This window comes from Dromiciops gliroides, chromosome 3, assembly GCF_019393635.1.
Source record: "Dromiciops gliroides isolate mDroGli1 chromosome 3, mDroGli1.pri, whole genome shotgun sequence".
In the NCBI taxonomy this organism is placed as follows: domain Eukaryota; kingdom Metazoa; phylum Chordata; class Mammalia; order Microbiotheria; family Microbiotheriidae; genus Dromiciops; species Dromiciops gliroides.
The window spans coordinates 331,240,924-331,259,722 of NC_057863.1; the positions used below are offsets into that span (position 1 = coordinate 331,240,924).

Consider the following 18,799-nt stretch of genomic DNA (forward strand, 5'->3'; position numbering starts at 1 on the left):
TAAGATGTTGGAGGACCTTATATTTTGTATTATTTTTCAATGAATATGGGGAAACAAAGGAAAAATATACCTAAGATGATATGACAAATTTATTCCCCACCTTCATTAAAGTTTTTCTAAGCCTGGAATAGGAACTCGTTTTCCATCAAGGGCCATTGACACACAAGAAAAAAAATATGTCTTGGGTTATATGCAAGTAAAAAGTAACTCCATTTTTTTAACTGGTGAAAGGAAAATATAAAATAAATGCTTTGCACACTTAAAAACTGAAAATGACTCAGTGTCTCACACTTTTACTATATACAGTAGGAGCTTAATAAATGTTGAATAAATGAAAGCATGAATAAATGAATGTATATTTGTGTATATTTCTATGTATCTAGGTGTTTATCTATGAATTATTAGATTGTGAGCTCCTCTCTTTTCTCTTCTCCCTCTCTCCTTTCCTCCTTTTTTCCCTCCCTTCTTCTCTCCTTACCTCCCTCTTTATCTCCTTTTCTGCCTCCTCCTTCCTTCCTTCCTTCCTTCCTTCCTTCCTTCCTTCCTTCCTTCCTTCCTTCCTTCCTTCCTTCCTTCCTTCCTTCCTTCCTTCCTCCCTCCCTCCCTTCCTTCCTTCTTCTCTTTTATGTGAGGTATTCACATATGTACATTCTTGCCCTGACTTTAGTCTTGCAGCCTCTTCCTCAATCCAGAGAGGACCAGCAATCATTTGTTTGGAAGAAATCCTGGCTTCATGAAGTATCATATCAGAAATTATTCTTGAACGTAGAAAAATCCTCCATATCACATAAGGAAGGCAGCATGGTAAAGTGTAAAAAGCACTGTTTCTAGAGTTTGAAGACTGGGTTCAAATGTCTCCTCTGCTACTTGCAGAGGGTTTGGAAGGAACACTGCTGGTACTGGTATAGGGCTCCCCAAACCCTCCTTGAGGATCATTGTGATCATTCTGACCAAAGTTCTCTCTTGCTAAAGCAGATGCTCTGCCTTTCCCCCTCTGTTGCTTTGAGGATGTCTTCCTTTCTGGTGATGGTCAGCATATTTCTGCTAGCTCAGCATGCAGGTGAGTTAGTTTACATAAAGGATTGTGGGTATTCTCTAGGCTAACTTCCTTCACGTGAACATGGAATAGTTCCATTCCATTTTTTACTTTTCTTGTAAGACCCCATCTGGACAACCTTGTACTTGTAATTCATTATAACTCATGTAACCCTTTACTTTTTAGGTTTCATAAACAGACCCATGATGCTTTTATTTTGCATTGATGAGCAACATAAAGAATACATATAGGGCAGCTAGATGGTGCAGTGGATAGAGCACTGGCCCTGTAGTCAGGAGTACCTGAGTTCAAATCTGGCCTCAGACACTTAACACTTACTAGCTGTGTGACCCTGGGCAAGTCACTTAACCCCAATTGCCTCACTAAAAAAAAAAAAGAATACATATAAACATACAAATCAATCAACAAAAATTATGACCTACAGGATTTAGATTTCTCATATCCTAGAAGAGACCTTCTTGCCAGACTGTTCAGTTCAGGTATTTCATTTTATAGATCAGATTTAGAGAGCTGGAAGCAATCTTGGAGGCCATTTACTTCAACTCCCTCATTTTTAGATGAGAAAAGCAAGCCTTAGAGAATGGCATTTGATCTCCAATTACTGTTGTCCCTGATGCCCAGAATGGGGCTCCTAACCACCACTAGTCTTAGAATCCCAGGCTTCCCTCCTGGCTCAGCTCACGTTAACGTCCAACGTTAAGTCTGTCCTGATACCCCTAGTTGTTAGTACTCTCTTCTTCCTCCAATTACTATGTATATACTTCTCTATGTGCATGTTGTATTCACTCAGCAGAATGGAAGTTCCTTAAAGGCAAGGGCCATTTAATTTTTCTTTATCACAATACTTCGCACAAAGTGCTTAATAGATGCTCTTGTTGAATTGGTTTGAACTGGATTGTCTAAAGTCATGCAGGTAGTAAAAAGCAGAGCCAGGATTTGAATTCAGGTCCTGCAGTTTAAAATCTAGTATGCTTTCTGCTATATCATGGTACCCCCATATTTCAGTGATCTCAAAAAACAAATAAGCGAAAAACCCCAAACTTTAAATTGCAGAAGTCAAATTTTCTAAACCCAAAATTTGAACACACAGCCTGATGAGTACTATCCTCTTTAGAAAGCATTTTTAAAACTATAAAAGGAAATAGCCCAGATACCTATGATGGAGACCCATTCCCCAGTAGATAGGTGGCCAACAATATGAGTCAACTTTTTTTTTTTTTTGGCGGGGCAATGAGGGTTAAGTGACTTGCCCAGGGTCACACAGCTAGTAAGTGTCAAGTGTCTGAGGCCAGATTTGAACTCAGGTACTCCTGAATCCAGGGCCGGTGCTTTATCCACTGCGCCACCTAGCTGCCCCATGAGTCAACTTTAAAAAAAAATAGAACTGTCCTGGAAAATCCCACCTATCATCACCCTACTATAACTAGAAGCCATGGTTAGATCATGGTTGGGATTCTTGAGCCTGAGGTCACTAATACTAGTCTCTACTCCAGGATTTAACTTCCCAGGAACTTTTCTTTCCTTTAGTCAGGAGTGTGGGATTCAGAAACTCCTCCTGGCCACAGCTATGGTCTCCCAAGCTGAGAAGTTATGCCATTGTCTCTCTAAGGCTGGGCCCAAGAATGTGGAATCTAGGACCTCCCATTTGGAGTCATATGAACAAGACTACTTGGGGCAGCAAGGATGCCTCTAGCAAGTCAAAGCTGATTTTTTCTTGTAGGGGAGTCCACATCCTCAGGGTATGTGTGTATGGGTCTTTGGGGGAAAATGAGAATCACTAATATTTTGTGGGAATGCCCTTCCCAGCAATTCCATGCTTGCTTCTCTTTGAAGGGAGTCCAAAACCACAGGGTAGTACTATTAACCTAGAGGACTTTAGGACCTGGAAGAAAGGTAGAACCCACTGGAGAGGGAAAAGAATTGTATTGATTGTTATTGTTCAATCCAACAAACTGATCTAACCTATAAACAGTTCTCAGTCATACTGATACTTTCTATGACTTTCAACAGTTCTACTTGTCTCTCCAAGATTATGGAAGTTGGATTCAACCCCAGGCCCAGTCTAGTTTAGACCATGAAGAGCTACCCTTTTCTTTAACACAGGGACAGGCAAGGATTACTCAACTGCATACACAGAATAGGGGTAGGAAGTAGCAAACTTTTTTAAGTCGAGTTGGAGAAAAACCAGTCAATTAATTACAACTTATGATCTAGAACCCCAAGCATCTTTTACATGGATCTAATGCAATCTTGTGCCCTGCCCCCCAAATATCACTCTCTCTTTGGTTTGTGTTTTTCCTACCCAGAGTTCTCTCTGGGAAATTTCAGAATATGTCTCAAATATAGTTCATATCTACTTCTCAACAAATATAGCAAATGATAGTAATTATGTACATGTTGAACATAGGACAACCTTTGTTTCACATTACAGAAAATGTAAGGTCAAGATCTATACTAGCTCATGGGCAGATAGGTGTCAGGAAGATCTGAGTTCAAAGCCAACTTCAGACACTAATTTTGTGAAGCTGGGCAAATCACTTAACCTCTATTTACCTCAGTTTCCTGATCTATAAAATGAGCTGGAAAAAGAAATGGGTTCACAAAGTCAGATGGGATTGAACAATAACAATTCCCTCTCCAGTGGGTTCTACCTTTCTTCCAGGTCCTAAAGTCCTCTAGGTTAATAGTACTACCCTGTGGTTTTGGACTCCCTTCAAAGAGAAGCAAGCATGGAATTTCTGGGAAGGCCATTACCACAAAATATTAGTGATTCTCATTTTCCCCCAAAGACCCATACACACATACCCTGAGGATGTGGACTCACCCACAAGAAAAAAATCAGCTTTGACTTGCCAGAGGCATTCTTGCAGCCCCAAGTAGTCTTGTTCATGTGACTCCAGATGGGAGGTCCTAGATTCCACTTTCTTGGACCCGGCTTTAGAGAGACAATGGCATAACTTCTCAGCTTGGGAGACCATAGCTGTGGCCAGGAGGACCAAATATCCAAGTGGTGAAAGTTTCTGAATCCCAGACTCCTGACTAAAGGAAAGAAAGTTCCTGGGAAGTAGTCCCTGGAGTAGAGACTAGTATTAGTGACCTCAGGCTCAAGAACTCAGATCTTCCTGACTCTAGGCCCAGTGCTCTATCCTTGTGCCAACCAGCATCCTCATTGTCCTCAAATATTTTCATTGAAAATCTAACGTCTTAGAATTTATACAAAATTGTGCCTGATTCTATGATGCCCTAATTTTGGGGAACTACCTAGTTCCATTTACAGAAAGCCACCAAATAAAGCTTCATGTGTGGCAGAATCTCCCCATAAAATACCCTTTTAGTCTCCTCTCAAATGGGAGGTGGGCAGGATCCTTTCCCATTGACTGGAAGATATCACTATGAGGAGGAGGTAGTCTGGTATGATAGGGGAGAAAAGGGAAGGGTTCCTGGTTCTTCATCATTTACAGGCTGCGTGACTTAGGAGCAAATCACTCAACTCTTTCGACCTCATTTTTACCATATCTAAAGTGGGAATGTTGTTCTAAATTCTTTCTAATTCCTTCCTTCCTATGTTTTCTGATGATATTTTTTTTTGCCCCATTACACATATTATCTGTAACCTCAAACTAGCCAGACATTCCTTTTTTCCCCTGTGGCTCCTTACTTGTACCTGTTCCTTACTTTCTCAGTCTCTCCAAAAAAAAGAAAGTCTCCCTTCTTTGAGTCCCCACTCTCACAGTACCCAGACTCCAATGTTCCACCAAATGAAATTTAATAGTCTTTGAGGTCAAAAGTCTCGGAACCTGCAAGTGTCCTTTTTAGCTCCAAAAGCTTGAATTCTAGTTCCTGCTTTGTCTTTAACTAGCTGGTTGACTTCATTTCCTTTCTCTGGAGGGATTAAAAGCAAAAGGAAAAAGGAGGAGGGGTGTGTGTGTGTGTGTGTGTGTGTGTGTGTGTGTGTGTGTGTGTGTGTGTGTGTGTGAATGAAAGACTGTAAGATTCTAAAATGCCAGTTCATTTCATCTGAGCTTCTGTTAATGGCATAAAGCCCAACCCCTGGGTTCCTGTAGCCCTTGGTAGGACTACTCACTGTGTCCTGAGAGATTCAGAATCATTCATTGTGGGCATTTTTTTTAACGTTGTCTCCCTCTTTGATGTTCCCAGTGGCTATTGACGAATTAAGGGTCCACCCTTACACTGATGTTACCTTGCCATGTCATTTCTCCTTCGTGAAAGGCACAGACAACCTTGAATTTTCCTGGGAAAGAGAAGACATCAAAGAGGAATTTGAGGTGGAAGATGAGAGGGATTATTTCCGTTTTTTCAGGTTCTATGATTTTTTTGAGGTATTCTCAAAAGTGGTTTACCAGTTTAGAAACAACATGGAACAACTGGAGGAGCAGAACTCCATGTATGAGAAAAGAGTTTCTGTGGATCAGGCAGAAATTTCTGAGGGAAACCTGTCCCTCTTATTAAAAACTGTGAATTTCCAGGATCAAGCGATTTACCAGTGCTTAGCCATCACGCCAACTGGAAGGGGTGAAAGCAAAATTAAGCTAATTGTGGAAGGTAAGAGAATTATTTGAAGAATTATAAGAGAATTATAAACCTTAATATTTAAATAGTGCTTTAAGAATTAAAAAGTGTTTCCCTATGTTATTTCATCTGATTCTTATAATATACATATTATATTATAATATTTGATCCTTTTCTACATGATTTCATTTGATCCTTATAATATAGTATATTAAAATGTTATAATATATAATATTTGATCCTTATAATATATAATCTATAATCCTGTATGGTAGGTGTAATTATTATCCCCATTTTGAAGATGGGGCAACTGAGGCTGAGAAAAGTTAATTATCTTGCCTAGGATCACACGGTAAATGTTTGAGGCTGGATTTTAATTCAGATCTTCCTTACTCCAAGTCCATCACTATCCATTATGCCACCTAACTGCCTCTGAAGAATTTCTAAGTCTCTCGTGTCAGGCTCTGGTCACTATTTTACTCTTCTGCTATACTCACCTCTATACTTGAGATTCTAGAACCAAAAGGGTTCTTAGAGGCTATTTGGTGCAGTCCCTCATTATATGGTTCTAGAGCTATTCGACTTGTCCAAAGCTTCACTGCCAGTTAACAGTAGAACTGGAAGTCGGTTCTCTTTTCTTCTTCAGTTCTCACTATTCACCTCTCTCCAAACTCTTCCACACAGAAACCTTCTCAATCTGTGTCCCTAACCCCCAACTTTCTCCTGTGCTTCAGAGAGACATCTCAAAGAGAACATCTCTCCCTGTATATTCCCTTGGCATTCCAAACTCCATATGGCTTAAATAAACCCAACAAAAAAATATTTTCCCCATGGCCCGTTCCTCTCCAATATTTCTATATTCCTGAGAGTGACATCACCATTCATTGAGTTATGACCATAATCAGGTCAATGGATTTTCTTTAGCTTTTCCATGATGAGACATGCCTTGCATTAGACAGGTAATGGATTTAGAATACAGAATGAAGCACATATGTTTTTATACACATATGTAGCTCTTGTGGGAACTTATTTGCTGTCTGGACTTGTTATAATTTTCTTTCTTTTTTAATGAGGGAGAGAGGAAAAATGGATTTCTCTTGATTTGGGGAAAATACAAAATGACGTGCATGAGGTGCTGCCAATGTGAAATGTTGCATGTCCTTTCAGACGCAGTCATTGTATTATTAGGTTAACTTAACTGTGTTATGTTTTTTTGTTTTGTTTTGTTTTTTGGTGAGGCAATTGGGCTTAAGTGACTTGCCCAGGGTCACACAGCTAGTAAGTGTCAAGTGTCTGAGGCCAGATTTGAACTCAGGTCCTCCTGAATCCAGGGCTGGTGCTCTATCCACTGTGCCACCTAGCTGCCCCCACTGTGTTACTTTGACTTCATACAAAGTTGGAGGAAGCTGTACATTTCTATAATGTAAAGACAAAACACATCAGTAAAAGTTAAAGCATGAACTTACTAAAAAAAAACCACTTTTCCCTATCACCCTCCACATCTAATCAGTTACAAGATCTTGTCAATTCATCTATTAAAGCATCTATTAAATACCTTCCTTGTGCCAGGTATTATGCTAGGTTTTCTAGCCTCTACTGAATATATTGGAAAGAGTGCTGGGCCTGGAATCAGGAAGATTCATCTTCCTGAGTTCAAATCTAGCCTCAGACACTTACTAGCTGGGTGACCCTGGGCAAGTCTAGTTTCCTCACCTAAGGAAATGAACTAGAGAAAGAAATGGCAAGCCATTCCAGAATCTTTGCCAAAAAAAAAAAACAAACCAGAAGGAGTCTTGAAGAGTTGGATACAACTAAAAGTGACTGAACAACAACAACAAAAATTGAATATGTCCTCTTTTCCATATTTCCTATATTATTATCTTAGCATATGCCTTCATTGTCATCCGCCTGGAATATTGCAATAACCTTTTCACTTTTTTCTCCTCTTCAACATTCTTCCAACCTCTAACCAACCAATCAAAAAGTATTTATTAAAGGTTTACTATGTGCTGGGCATTGTGCTAGACGCTGGGGTTACATGTGCAAGGAATGAAACAATTCCTACTCATAAGGAGTTTACATTCTAATGAGGAAGATAGCAACTATATATAAAAATAAATACAGCATAACCATGGAGTTAATGTGTACCAATATGTTGTTGAGTCATGTCCAACTCTTTATAATCCCATTTGGGGTTTTCTTTTTTTTTTTACCATATAAATATTTTATTTTATTATTTTCCAGTTACATGTAGAGATAGTTTTCAACATTTGTTTTTATAAGATTTCTAGTTCCAAATTTTTCTCCCTCCCTCCCCTTCCTCCCCCCTCCCCAAGACAGCAAGTAATCTGATATAGGTTATATATGTACAATCACATTAAACATATTTCTGCATTAGTCATGTTATAAGAGAAGAATCAGAGCAAAAAGGAAAAACCTCAAAAAAGAAAAACAACAACAAAAACAATAGAAATAGTATGGTTCGATCTGCATCCAGATTCAATAGTTCTTTTTTTCTGGATCTGGAGAGCATTTTCTATCATGAGTCCTTTGGAACTATCTTGGACCATTATATTGCTGAGAAGAATCAAGTCTATCGGAGTTGATCAACAGACAATGTTGTTGATACTGTGTACAGTGTTCTCCTTGTTCTGCTCATCTCACTAATCATCAGTTCATGCAAGTCCTTCAGGTTTCTCTGAAATCTGCCTGCTCATCATTTCTTACAGCATAATAGTATTCCATTACATTCATATACCACAACTTATTCAGCCATTCCCCAATTGATGGGCAACCCTTCAATTTCCAATTCCTTGCCACCACAAAAAGAGCAGCTATACATATTTTTGTACATGTAAGTCCTTTTCCCTTTTTTATGATCTCCTTGGGAAAAAGCATTTGGGGTTTTTTTAGCAAAGAATCTAGGGTGGTGTGCCATTTCCCTCCCCAGCTCATTTTACAGATGAGGAAACTGAGGCAAAGTTAAGTGACTTACCCAGGATCACATAGCTAGTATCTGAGGTCAGACTTTAACACTAGGGAGATGAATCTTTCTGACTTCATGCTTGACACTCTATCCACTGTGCCACCTAGTTGTCCAACTAACATGTACAAACTAGTTAAGTACAAGGTAGTTTGGGAGGGAGGGCACTAACAAATGTGGGGGGGGGAGGAGTAGAATCAGGGAAGGTTTCATGTAGAAGATGGTGCTTGAGCTGTGTCTTAAGAGAATAGGACCCTATGAGGGACGAGTAAGGAGGGAGTGTGTTTTGGGCATTCCAGTCTATTCTTTACACTACTTCTGTGTTAACCTAGCACAGATCCTATCATGCCACTTCTCTGATCAAAACCCTTCAATTGCCTGCCAAATAAAGTCCAAACTCCTTCTGCTAATGTTCCAGGCCCTTTACAAGCATTTCCTTCTCTTCCCAGCCTTGTCTCATTCTTCTCCCCTTTCATGTCATCTGTCACACTTGTTCTGCTGCCTTTGTTCAGGCTATTCTTCATTCCTGTAATGTCCTCTCCTTTACGTCTTCTTTACTTGATATTCTCTCCAGCTGATATGCCATCCCTTCCACAAAGACTTCCTTGATCCCTTTAATCAGTAACAATCTACATGCTCCTCTGCTTCCCTCCCCTCCACATCAACTTTGGGTCTGAAAAAGAACTTGGTTTATTCCTTTCGTATATATTTGTCACATGTCATATTGCATTCTGTTTGCTTGTGCATGTATCACATCTGCATACTAGATTATGAAACCTGTGAAGGCAAGGATCATGTATATCTGAATTTTATTATCACTCTGTGTGCCCAGCAGAGTGCTGTATACACTGAGGATGTTTACATGTTTATGGATGTTGAAAGTCAGTGCTAGAAAGGACCCTAGTACCCACCCGTTCCAGTTCCTTCACTTTAGAGATGAAGAAATTGAGGCACAAAGAAATAATGTGACTTGTCCAAGATTCCATAGCTAGCCTTATCTCCTACATAAATTGTAAACTTCTTGAGGGCAATGGTGTGTCTTAAACTTCTGTGTATTCTCTATAGCCCTTAACATCATGCTTTGTACAACACAGGCATTCATGAGATGTCTTGAATTCAGCAGAGCTGCTGCTATGTTTAAAGGGGCATCTCTTGTACTTCCAAATTCTCTATTTCCTCTATTGTGTGTATTTGATTTATTGTAGCTTTTTTTTAATGTATGAGGTATTTTATTTTTTCCATTACATGTAAAGATAGTTCTCAACTTTTGTTTATACATGCTTTACAATTTCAGATTTTTCTCCCTCCCACCCCTCCCTCCCCCCCTCCCCTAGACAGCAGGTAATCTGATATAGGTTATATCTATATATCTCTATACATATACATATAGATATATATATATACACACACACATATATATACACATAATAACATTAATCCTATTTCTGCATTAATCCTGTTACAAGAGAAAGAATCAGAGCAGTGATTATTGTAGCTTTTAACAATCCAGAATTATTTCCATTTAATATTTGGGCACTGGCTTTTTGGCAGACCTTTTAAAAACATATTAGAATTTTCCAGTGGAGGGTGAAATAGCTATTATTCTCCTCAGACTGAATGTAGTATCTGCTCCAGGGATTGCAATTTCTGGGGAATGAAGCCTGAGATGGGCAATTGCCATGACTTGAATAGACAGACTTCCTGGATGTCTCAGTCACCTGCCCGAACCTTGTTTTGAGGCTCCATGTAAGACTTCAAAAAGTACCCTCCCAGGGGCAGCTAGGTGGCGCAGTGGATAAAGCACCGGCCCTGGATTCAGGAGGACCTGAGTTAAAATCCAGCCTCAGACACTAGACACTTACTAGTTGTGTGACCCTGGGCAAGTCACTTAACCTTCATTGCCCCACCAAAAAAAAAGAAAAAGGAAAAAAAAGTATCTTCCCTGAGGCTCTCTCTCTAGCCACTCTTCCCTTCTTTCACTACTCAGCTAGTGAATTCAGTTTGAACCTGCTCTCATTTCTCTTTCTGTTTCTTTGTACATAGCATTCTGTGAGAGGGGGGTCAGGAATGAGAGAAGAAGCTCTAATACACCTTCTGACACATTATGTTCCTATCAGGAAGGGCATATTGTATGGGTAATGGATAATAAAAGCAAGCATTTATATTATACTCAAAGCTTTGCAAAGCATTTTATTTTACTTTACTTTTTGGGGAAGCAATTGGGGTTAAGTGATTTGCCCAGGGTATCTGAGGCCGAATTTGAACTCAAGTCTTCCTGACTCTAGGCCCAGTACTCTATGCACTGTACCACTTAGCTGCCCCTGCAAAGCATTTTAATTTTTTTTTTTTTTTAGTGAGGCAATTGGGGTTAAGTGACTTGCCCAGGGTCACACAGCTAGTAAGTAAGTGTCTGAGGCCGGATTTGAACTCAGGTACTCCTGACTCCAAGGCCAGTGCTCTATCCACTGTGCCATCTAGCTGCCCCTCTGCAAAGCATTTTAAAAAATATTATCCCATTTGATCCTCACAATGACCTTAAAAGACAGGCAATATTATTATTCTTATTTTACAGATGAGGAAACTGATGAGGCAAAGGTTAAGTGGCTTGCCCAGGGTCACACAGCTAGTGTCTGAGGTTAAATTTGAACTCACATCTTTCTGACCTAAGCTCTAGTGCTCTATCTATTTCATCACCTGGCCACTTAGGCTAGAGGGCCAGCCTTGGAGTCAGAAAGGCCTGTCTCTGATGCATACTAGTTGTATGACCATGTGACAAAATCAGGTCTTTGAAGCTAAAAGACTGTTCGTATCTGCATCAGTGGATGGAGTTTCCATAATGGGATAAGGACTAAGACTATGATTACATTGTTATAGAAAGCTCTCAGAGGAGAAAACTCCTTCTGCTGATTGTAGGTTCGTACCTTCTCTACAGCTTTCTAGTTTTACTAAGTTGCCTACATCACCAAGGGGTTAAGGGACTTATCTAGGGTCAACCAACATGTATCAGAGAAAAAACTTGAAGACAGGTCTTCTTGGCTTTGAGTTCAACTCTCTGCTTTATACATCATGGTCCCTTCTCATTCCATGCAGGACTTGTAATGAAATCACAGATCCAGACCAAAAAAGCAATAGATAGGTAGATAGGTAGATAGGTAGGTAGGTAGGTAGAGGAAAGACTCAGTATGTTTACACAGCATTGCTACCAGATCTGTGGTTTTTGTTTTGTTTTGTTTGTTTTTTGTTTTTTTGTTTTTTAGTGAGGCAATTGGGGTTAAGTGACTTGCCCAGGGTCACACAGCTAGTAAGTGTTAAGTGTCTGAGGCCGGATTTGAAGCCAGGTACTCCTGACTCCAGGGCCAGTGCTCTATCCACTGCGCCACCTAGCTGCCCCAGATCTGTGTTTTTTCCATGATGTTTCTATTCCCAGGAAACCAGTGTTTGATCACAGGGCACAAGGAGTTAACATGACAAGTCGAGCCCAGATTCCTGCTTAGCCCCTGAGCCTCCCAGGGCATTTATCACCGGGACTAAAATCAGAAGGCCACTAATTGTTTTGTTATTTTTTTCTAATTAGATTCTGAGGAGCCCCAGGTGCAATTCAAGCAAATCGATGATGAAACTGTGGCCACCTGCGTCTCCACAGGCTGGTACTACTTGCCAAATGTGACTTGGCTGGACCGAGGAGAGAGGGATTTGTCCAATTACAGCACCGTGGAGATCTTGGAAGAGCAGATGAATGGGGCATATAGGGTGTTTTCTGTCTTGAAATACCCGGTCAAACTCAATGAGAAATACGTCTGTCGCATAATAGAGACGGATGTGAACTTTCAACCATACAGGACTATCCGAAAGTTCCCCAGTAAGTGGAATTGTACTTAAAGAGACAGGGAAGCAATGGGTGACTCAGCACTAAGGGGAAAAATCATCCTCAGTCACAATATACTGAATGTCTCTGTTGGGATTCCTAGCAACTTTGGCTAGGGGAAGGGGAGAATGAGGATTTTAATAAACAAGAAGAAAATCTTCATTATTTGAGGAAAATGGAAGATAGGGGGGATAAGGAGTAAAGGTGGAGTATTTCTGAATATTCCCAAGGTATTTAGGCCAGGCACAGTCAGTACCCATTACGTACTAAGTGCTTAATAATTGACAGACCAGACTATATATAAACTCAAGCTATACTGGCCTGGAGTAGGGGTCATCTACTCATATTCTAAGTCAATCTGTTCATTCGGTGATCATTTATTAAGCACCTACTATGTGCCAGACATTATGGTAGGTGCTTTGGATACAAAGGCAAAATGAAAAATAAGCCTTGTTCTTAAAAAAGGCTTACATTCTTACTGGAGGCATGCAACATTCACATAAATAAGTGAGTGCATGAGGATTTAAGAAGGGAGGAAATGCTAATGACTAAGGCTTTAGGTTAGGCGGTGGCACCTGACCTGAGCATCAAAGGAAGCTAAAGACTTTAGGAGGTGGCAATGGGAAGGGAGTGCATTGGAACAGCATGTGCAAAGGCAAGGAGGTGGGAGATGGAATGGGGAGTATGGGAACCAGCTAGTTGGCTAACTTTGCCTGGAATCAAGGGGAGAAGCATAAGATAAGTCACAGTGACTGACTGTAACCACCAGGTGAATTCTAATCACCTTAGTATTTCTTTGCTTCTTCCTTTGGGGGGGGTGGGCAATGAGGGTTAAGTGACTTGCCCAAGGTCACACAGCTAGTAAATGTCAAGTGTCTGAGGCTGCATTTGAACTCAGGTCCTCCTGAATCCAGGGCCAGTGCTCTATCCACTGCGCCACCTAGCTGCCCCCCACCCTTAGTATTTCTTTTCTTTTTTTTTTAATTAAAAAAAATTTTTTTTGGTGAGGCAATTGGGGTTAAGTGATTTGCCCAGGGTCACACAACTAGTAAGTGTTAAGTTTCTGAGGTTGGACTTGAACTCAGGTCTTCCTGAACCCAGGGCCAGTGCTCTATCCACTGCGCCACCTAGATGCCCCACCCTTAGTATTTCTAATAGCATTTGTTCTCACTGTGTTTTATGACAGTCTAAGGTATTGTTGTTGTTGAGTCGTTTCAGTTGTGGTGTCTGACTCTTTGTGACCCTGTCTAGGGTTTTCTTGGCAAAGGTACTAGAGTGGTTTGAACCATTTCCTTCTCCAGCTCATTTTACAGATGAGGAAACTGAGGTAAACGGGATGAAGTGATTTACCCTGGGTCACACAGCTAGGAAGTGTCTGAGACTAGATTTGAATTCAGGAAGATGAGTCTTTCTGACTCTACGCCCTGTATCCACTGAGCCACTTAACTGCCCTAAAGTGTCATTAGACTTTGTTTTATTAAAAAAGTTTGATATATGTTTTGAGAGCGCGCGCGCGCGCGCGCGCACACACACACACACTTTCCAGTACTTTAATTTTTAAATTAAGGTAAAAAAATCAGTAGAGATTTGGGAAAATTGTGAAAGAATTAATTTTGTTACCTTAGCAACTGAAGACAAAAAACAAGTATCATTTTGTGGCTTATACTGAGACCTATGCTAAAGTCCCTCCTCCAATGTCTCACTGTGATTTGGGAGTGACTCTGAGTTCTCAGAGATTATGCCAGTGAGACATAAAGTCTGGCAGGCCCGACACAGCTGGAAAAGCTCTATGTGCAGGTTTGATGATGGACAGAATCTGTGTTATCTAGGGACCAGCCTGATCAAATCATGGAGGCTGCATTATGATGACTTTTTCAACCAGAAACACTTAGGGACCATCTCCTAAGTCATAAAAAGGATGTAAATCTTCATCAGTGGAGAGAGTACCCACACTGGCAAAATCACAGATCTTTGTGGAGTTGAAATCAAGTGATAACTATGCACAAAATACTGATGGAGATGCTAAGGCATTGTCTCTGTCCTCAGGAAGCTTACATTTGACTCAGACAATTATATTAACTATGTAATGTGATGAATGAAAAATTCTGAGAGACAGAGTTTCTATGTAATTAATAGTCAATTTATTAATTAGGCTGGCTAATAATCAATAAATTGATGGTCAGTGGTTTCTCTTGGCAACCAAAAACATGGAGAACCTGAAAGTTTTAAATACCGCCCCCCCTTTTTTTTTGGTGAGGCAATTGGGGTTAAATGACTTGCCCAGGGTCACACAGCTAGTAAGTGTCAAGTGTCTGAGGCCAAATTTGAACTCAGGTCTTCCTGAATCCAGGGCCTGTACTTTATCCACTGTGCTACCTAGCTGCCCCCTTAAATAACCCTTGAAAGGAAATCCCCTTGACCACTGAAAATCAATCCTAATTGGTGGACATTTATTGAGGAAGTGGGCTAGAAGTCTGCAGCTCCTCCTGCTGAGAACATGGCTTGATCATGAGACTCAGCCCCCTCTGGCCATTTGGACAGAGCAATCCATCTCTACCCAGACCACTCTGGTTTTCTCCTTCATGAGTTTGGACACCCTAAACTCTGATGGAGGGGTAGCAAGTCAGGAACTCTTTTCCCCCCAGGGTAAGAACTAGAATATATTTAACACTCTAAACCTAAGTAAGGTCTCCTAGTTGGGTGGGATTGCACCCAAGATCTAAGAGCATGTACTTTGAGGGCTAGGACAAGCTCATCAACCAATCATGTTCTTCAGAGACTGACTTTTTACAGGGGCTGGACCTTAAAAGGGGAAATAAAGGAGGAAGTCTGGATACTAAATTAATAACTGGTTATTAATAGAAAAGTAAAATAATAATCTCTAATTATTCATATTAAGTATTATATATTAGAAAGTTAAGGGGCAGCTAGGTAGTGCAGCAGATAGAGCACCGGCCCTGGATTCAGGAGGACCTGAATTCAAATCCGGCCTCAGACACTTGACACTTACTAGCTGTGTGACCCTGGGCAAGTCACTTGACCCCAATTGCCTCATTTAAAAAAAAAGTTAAAGCACAAAATTCTATACTAAGTCTTAAGGTGAAGATAGTTAGCAATGGAGAGATTAGGCAAGCCTTCCTGGAGGAGGTGGTCATTGAGTTGAATTTTGAAGGATAGGTAGAAGTATTAACATATTGAAGAATATATGATTAAATGTATAATACTTGGGAAAAGAGAAAACTGAATGAAATTTCAGATGCACAATATACACTTCATTGTCACATTAAATTTCCAACTTACCTCTGAGCTGTACTGCCTCACTTCTAAAAGGAGCTGAGCAGGTGGAGGGGGGTGGAGTGTGATGAGGACATTTTATAATAAAGTCAAGGGATGAGAATGGGTGTCTGAACTTGTTGAAAATTACATTCCTCCTCTGTCTATGCTTGATTACAGCCTCAAGGTTGAAATATAAAATGAACTGGCAGACGTGCATTTTTTGACAAATTTGCAGGTTACCATTAATTATTTGCTAGTGTGTGTACTGGTGCATATAGGATGGGGAATGGGGGAAGATTGGTAAGACATATTATTTTGTGATCACTCCATTAGTTCTGGGCTCTGGTCCAGCATCAGACCAGGGGTGAGGTCCTGGAACATGAGGAACAAAACACTATGTTCCACAGCTCCTAAATAAGCTTTTGCTTGACAATTTATTCCCTCCCTTCTTCAAATTCCCTCCAATTTGTCCTGTATATGCTTTGTACATAGTCATTCGTATATTTTCTCCCCATCAGACGCATCAGACCTCCTTAAGAACAGAGACTGGCTTTTTGCCTTTCTTGATATCCCTGGCACCTAGTGATGTGCCCAGCACATAATAGGTGCTTTGCAAATTGCTTGTTGACTGACCATCAACCTCTCAAAGCAGCACATTTCACTTTTAGATAGTTCCAATTGCTGGGAAGCTTTTCCTTATATCAAATTGAAATCTGCCTCCCTGCAATTCTTACCCATTGTTCCTAGCTCTGTCCTCTGAGGTCAAGCAAAAAATTTATAATTCCTCTCCACATAACAGATGTTTAAAGATAGCTAGCATGCATCTCCTAAATCTCTTTTCTAAGTTAAACCTCCCCAGTTCTTTCAACTAATTCTCATAGGACAATGATGTGGATGTCCTTCAACAACCCTTGTTACTCTCTTCTGGATTCTCTCCAGTTTCTCAGTGTCCTTCCTAAGATGTGATACTCTGAATTGGACATAGTGCTCCAGGTGTGTTCTGATCAGGGCAGAATGTCCTGAGACCATCACTGCATTAGTTCTGGACCCTCTGTCCTCTCTTCATGCAGCGATGACTGTACTAGTAAATTTGGTTGTCATATTACAATGGATTACTCATATTGAACTTGTAGTCCAATAAAATGGCCAGATCATTTTCTAGTCACACTTCTCCAGTTCTGTCCTGTCCTTTCTCAAGGGGAAAAAATGCCATTTTAAGGTCATTTATTCTTTTGTCTGCATGACCTTCCCCATAAACTTGGAAATAACTAAACAGAGACATTGTACAGCCTTTTGGATATTACTAGGGAAGTACCTGGCTCTGTCCCAGGGGTTAGATATAACTAGCTCGGGGCAGCTAGGTGGCGCAGTGGATAGAGCACCGGCCCTGGATTCAGGAGGACCTGAGTTCAAATCTGGCCTCAGACACGTTACACACTTACTAGCTGTGTGACCCTGGGCAAGTCACTTAATCCCAATTGCCTCACCAAAAAAAAAAAAAAAAAGACAAAGACAAAGAAAAAAAAGATATAACTAGCTCTACTTTTGATCAATTTGACCTTCACTGATATGCTCATCAGACAGTGGCTAAAAAACTCTAGATCTTATCACTTGCTTCTCTACCATCTACTGATTTGTTGGATGTAACCACTGATTTGTCACTTTTGATCAGTGGTTCATCGGTTTCCACTGTCCTTTCTTTCCTCCCTATCACACCTCCACCAATTCAGGCAGCATCTTGCCTTATAAATTCAGGAGGACCATCTTTTTTTTTTTTTTGTGAGGCAATTGGGGTTAAGTGACTTGCCCAGGGTCACACAGCTAGTAAGTGTTAAGTGTCTGAGCTCGGATTTGAACTCAGGTACTCCTGAATCCAGGGCTGGTGCTCTATCCACTGCACCATCTAGCTGCCCCTCAGGAGGACCATCTTAAAAAGAAGGGGGCTCCCCACTATACAATGTCTATTTTTAAATAGTGGTGGGTTTTTTTTTTCCACCTTTCTGATTTTTCTATCTGGTCTCCAGGAATCTATTCAGATGAGAGACAGGGATTGACTATAATACCAAGTTCCTGTTCCCTAAGTTTTGCTTTTTCCTTCTGTAGGAAGAAAGTTTCATCCAATGTATGATTACTATTAGCAACCTGAAGAAAGCTGACCGAAGACCCCAAGGCCACCCTGCTGACAGCCAACCTGGGTTCCTTTTTCAGAAGCAACATCCTTTTCCCTACTGACATGGCTCTCCAGTCTTCTGCTCCTCCTCTTCAATTACTTCCCCATGCTTAAGACAGCTCTGCTTCAGTCTCCTGATCAGTTACTATCTACTCCAGTTATTTTTGAAGAGGGACCTTACCTATACTTCACATCACTCCCAGGACTTCTTCTCAGCAGCCATCTTACAGCCTTCTGTCACTCCCTGCCTCCACATTACAGCTCCCCTCTATATATTGTCTTCCCCAGTTAGAATGCAAGCTTCCGAAGGGCAGAGACTGTCTTGCTTACTTGTATTTGCATCAGGGGTGCTTAATAAATACTCTGTTTGTGGACCTACCTATGGGGCAGCTAAGTTGCACAGTGGTTAGAGCTCCAGGCCTTGAGTCAGGAAGACTCCTCTTCCTGAGTTCAAATCTATTTTCAGAAACTGGCTATGTGACCCTGGGCAAGTCACTTCACTCTGTTTGCCTTAGTTTCTGCATCTGTAAAATGAGCTGGAGAAGGAAATGGCAAACCATTCTAGGATCTTTGTCAAGAAAATCCCAAATGGTATCACAAAGTCATATACCTAGCAATTTATCTAATCTGATTTTTCCACGCTCTATCTGTTTGTCATACAAAGAAGTGAACTGGCAACAATCTTCAGATTTCTGGTTTCATTGTTGGGTGCCTGTTGGTTCTCTCTCTCTCTCTGTATTTAGTTGAGATACACCTTTGTCTTTCCCCTTACATGTGTAATTTCCCAAGTAAAGCTTAAAAGTCTTAAGTGGAAAGAAATTGAATGATAATTAAAAGTATGGAGAGCTATCAATTTTGCATGTATTTCTTTTATCATGGACTTCTTTGTCTTGGTGTCTATAGCAGCAAAGTCTAATG

General features: G+C 40.6%; 1 protein-coding gene across 1 annotated transcript; it reads left to right on the forward strand.

Moving 5' to 3' along the window:
* The first annotated feature begins 976 nt into the window (after positions 1 to 976).
* On the forward strand, positions 977 to 18,224 carry LOC122745392 (CD276 antigen homolog). The gene is made up of 4 exons (XM_043990647.1): positions 977 to 1,060; positions 5,216 to 5,620; positions 12,145 to 12,429; positions 17,815 to 18,224. The coding sequence occupies exons 1-4, from the start codon at positions 1,009 to 1,011 to the stop codon at positions 17,847 to 17,849; spliced, it is 777 nt and encodes a 258-aa protein (XP_043846582.1). The 5' UTR covers positions 977 to 1,008; the 3' UTR covers positions 17,850 to 18,224.
* The last annotated feature ends 575 nt before the right edge of the window (positions 18,225 to 18,799 follow it).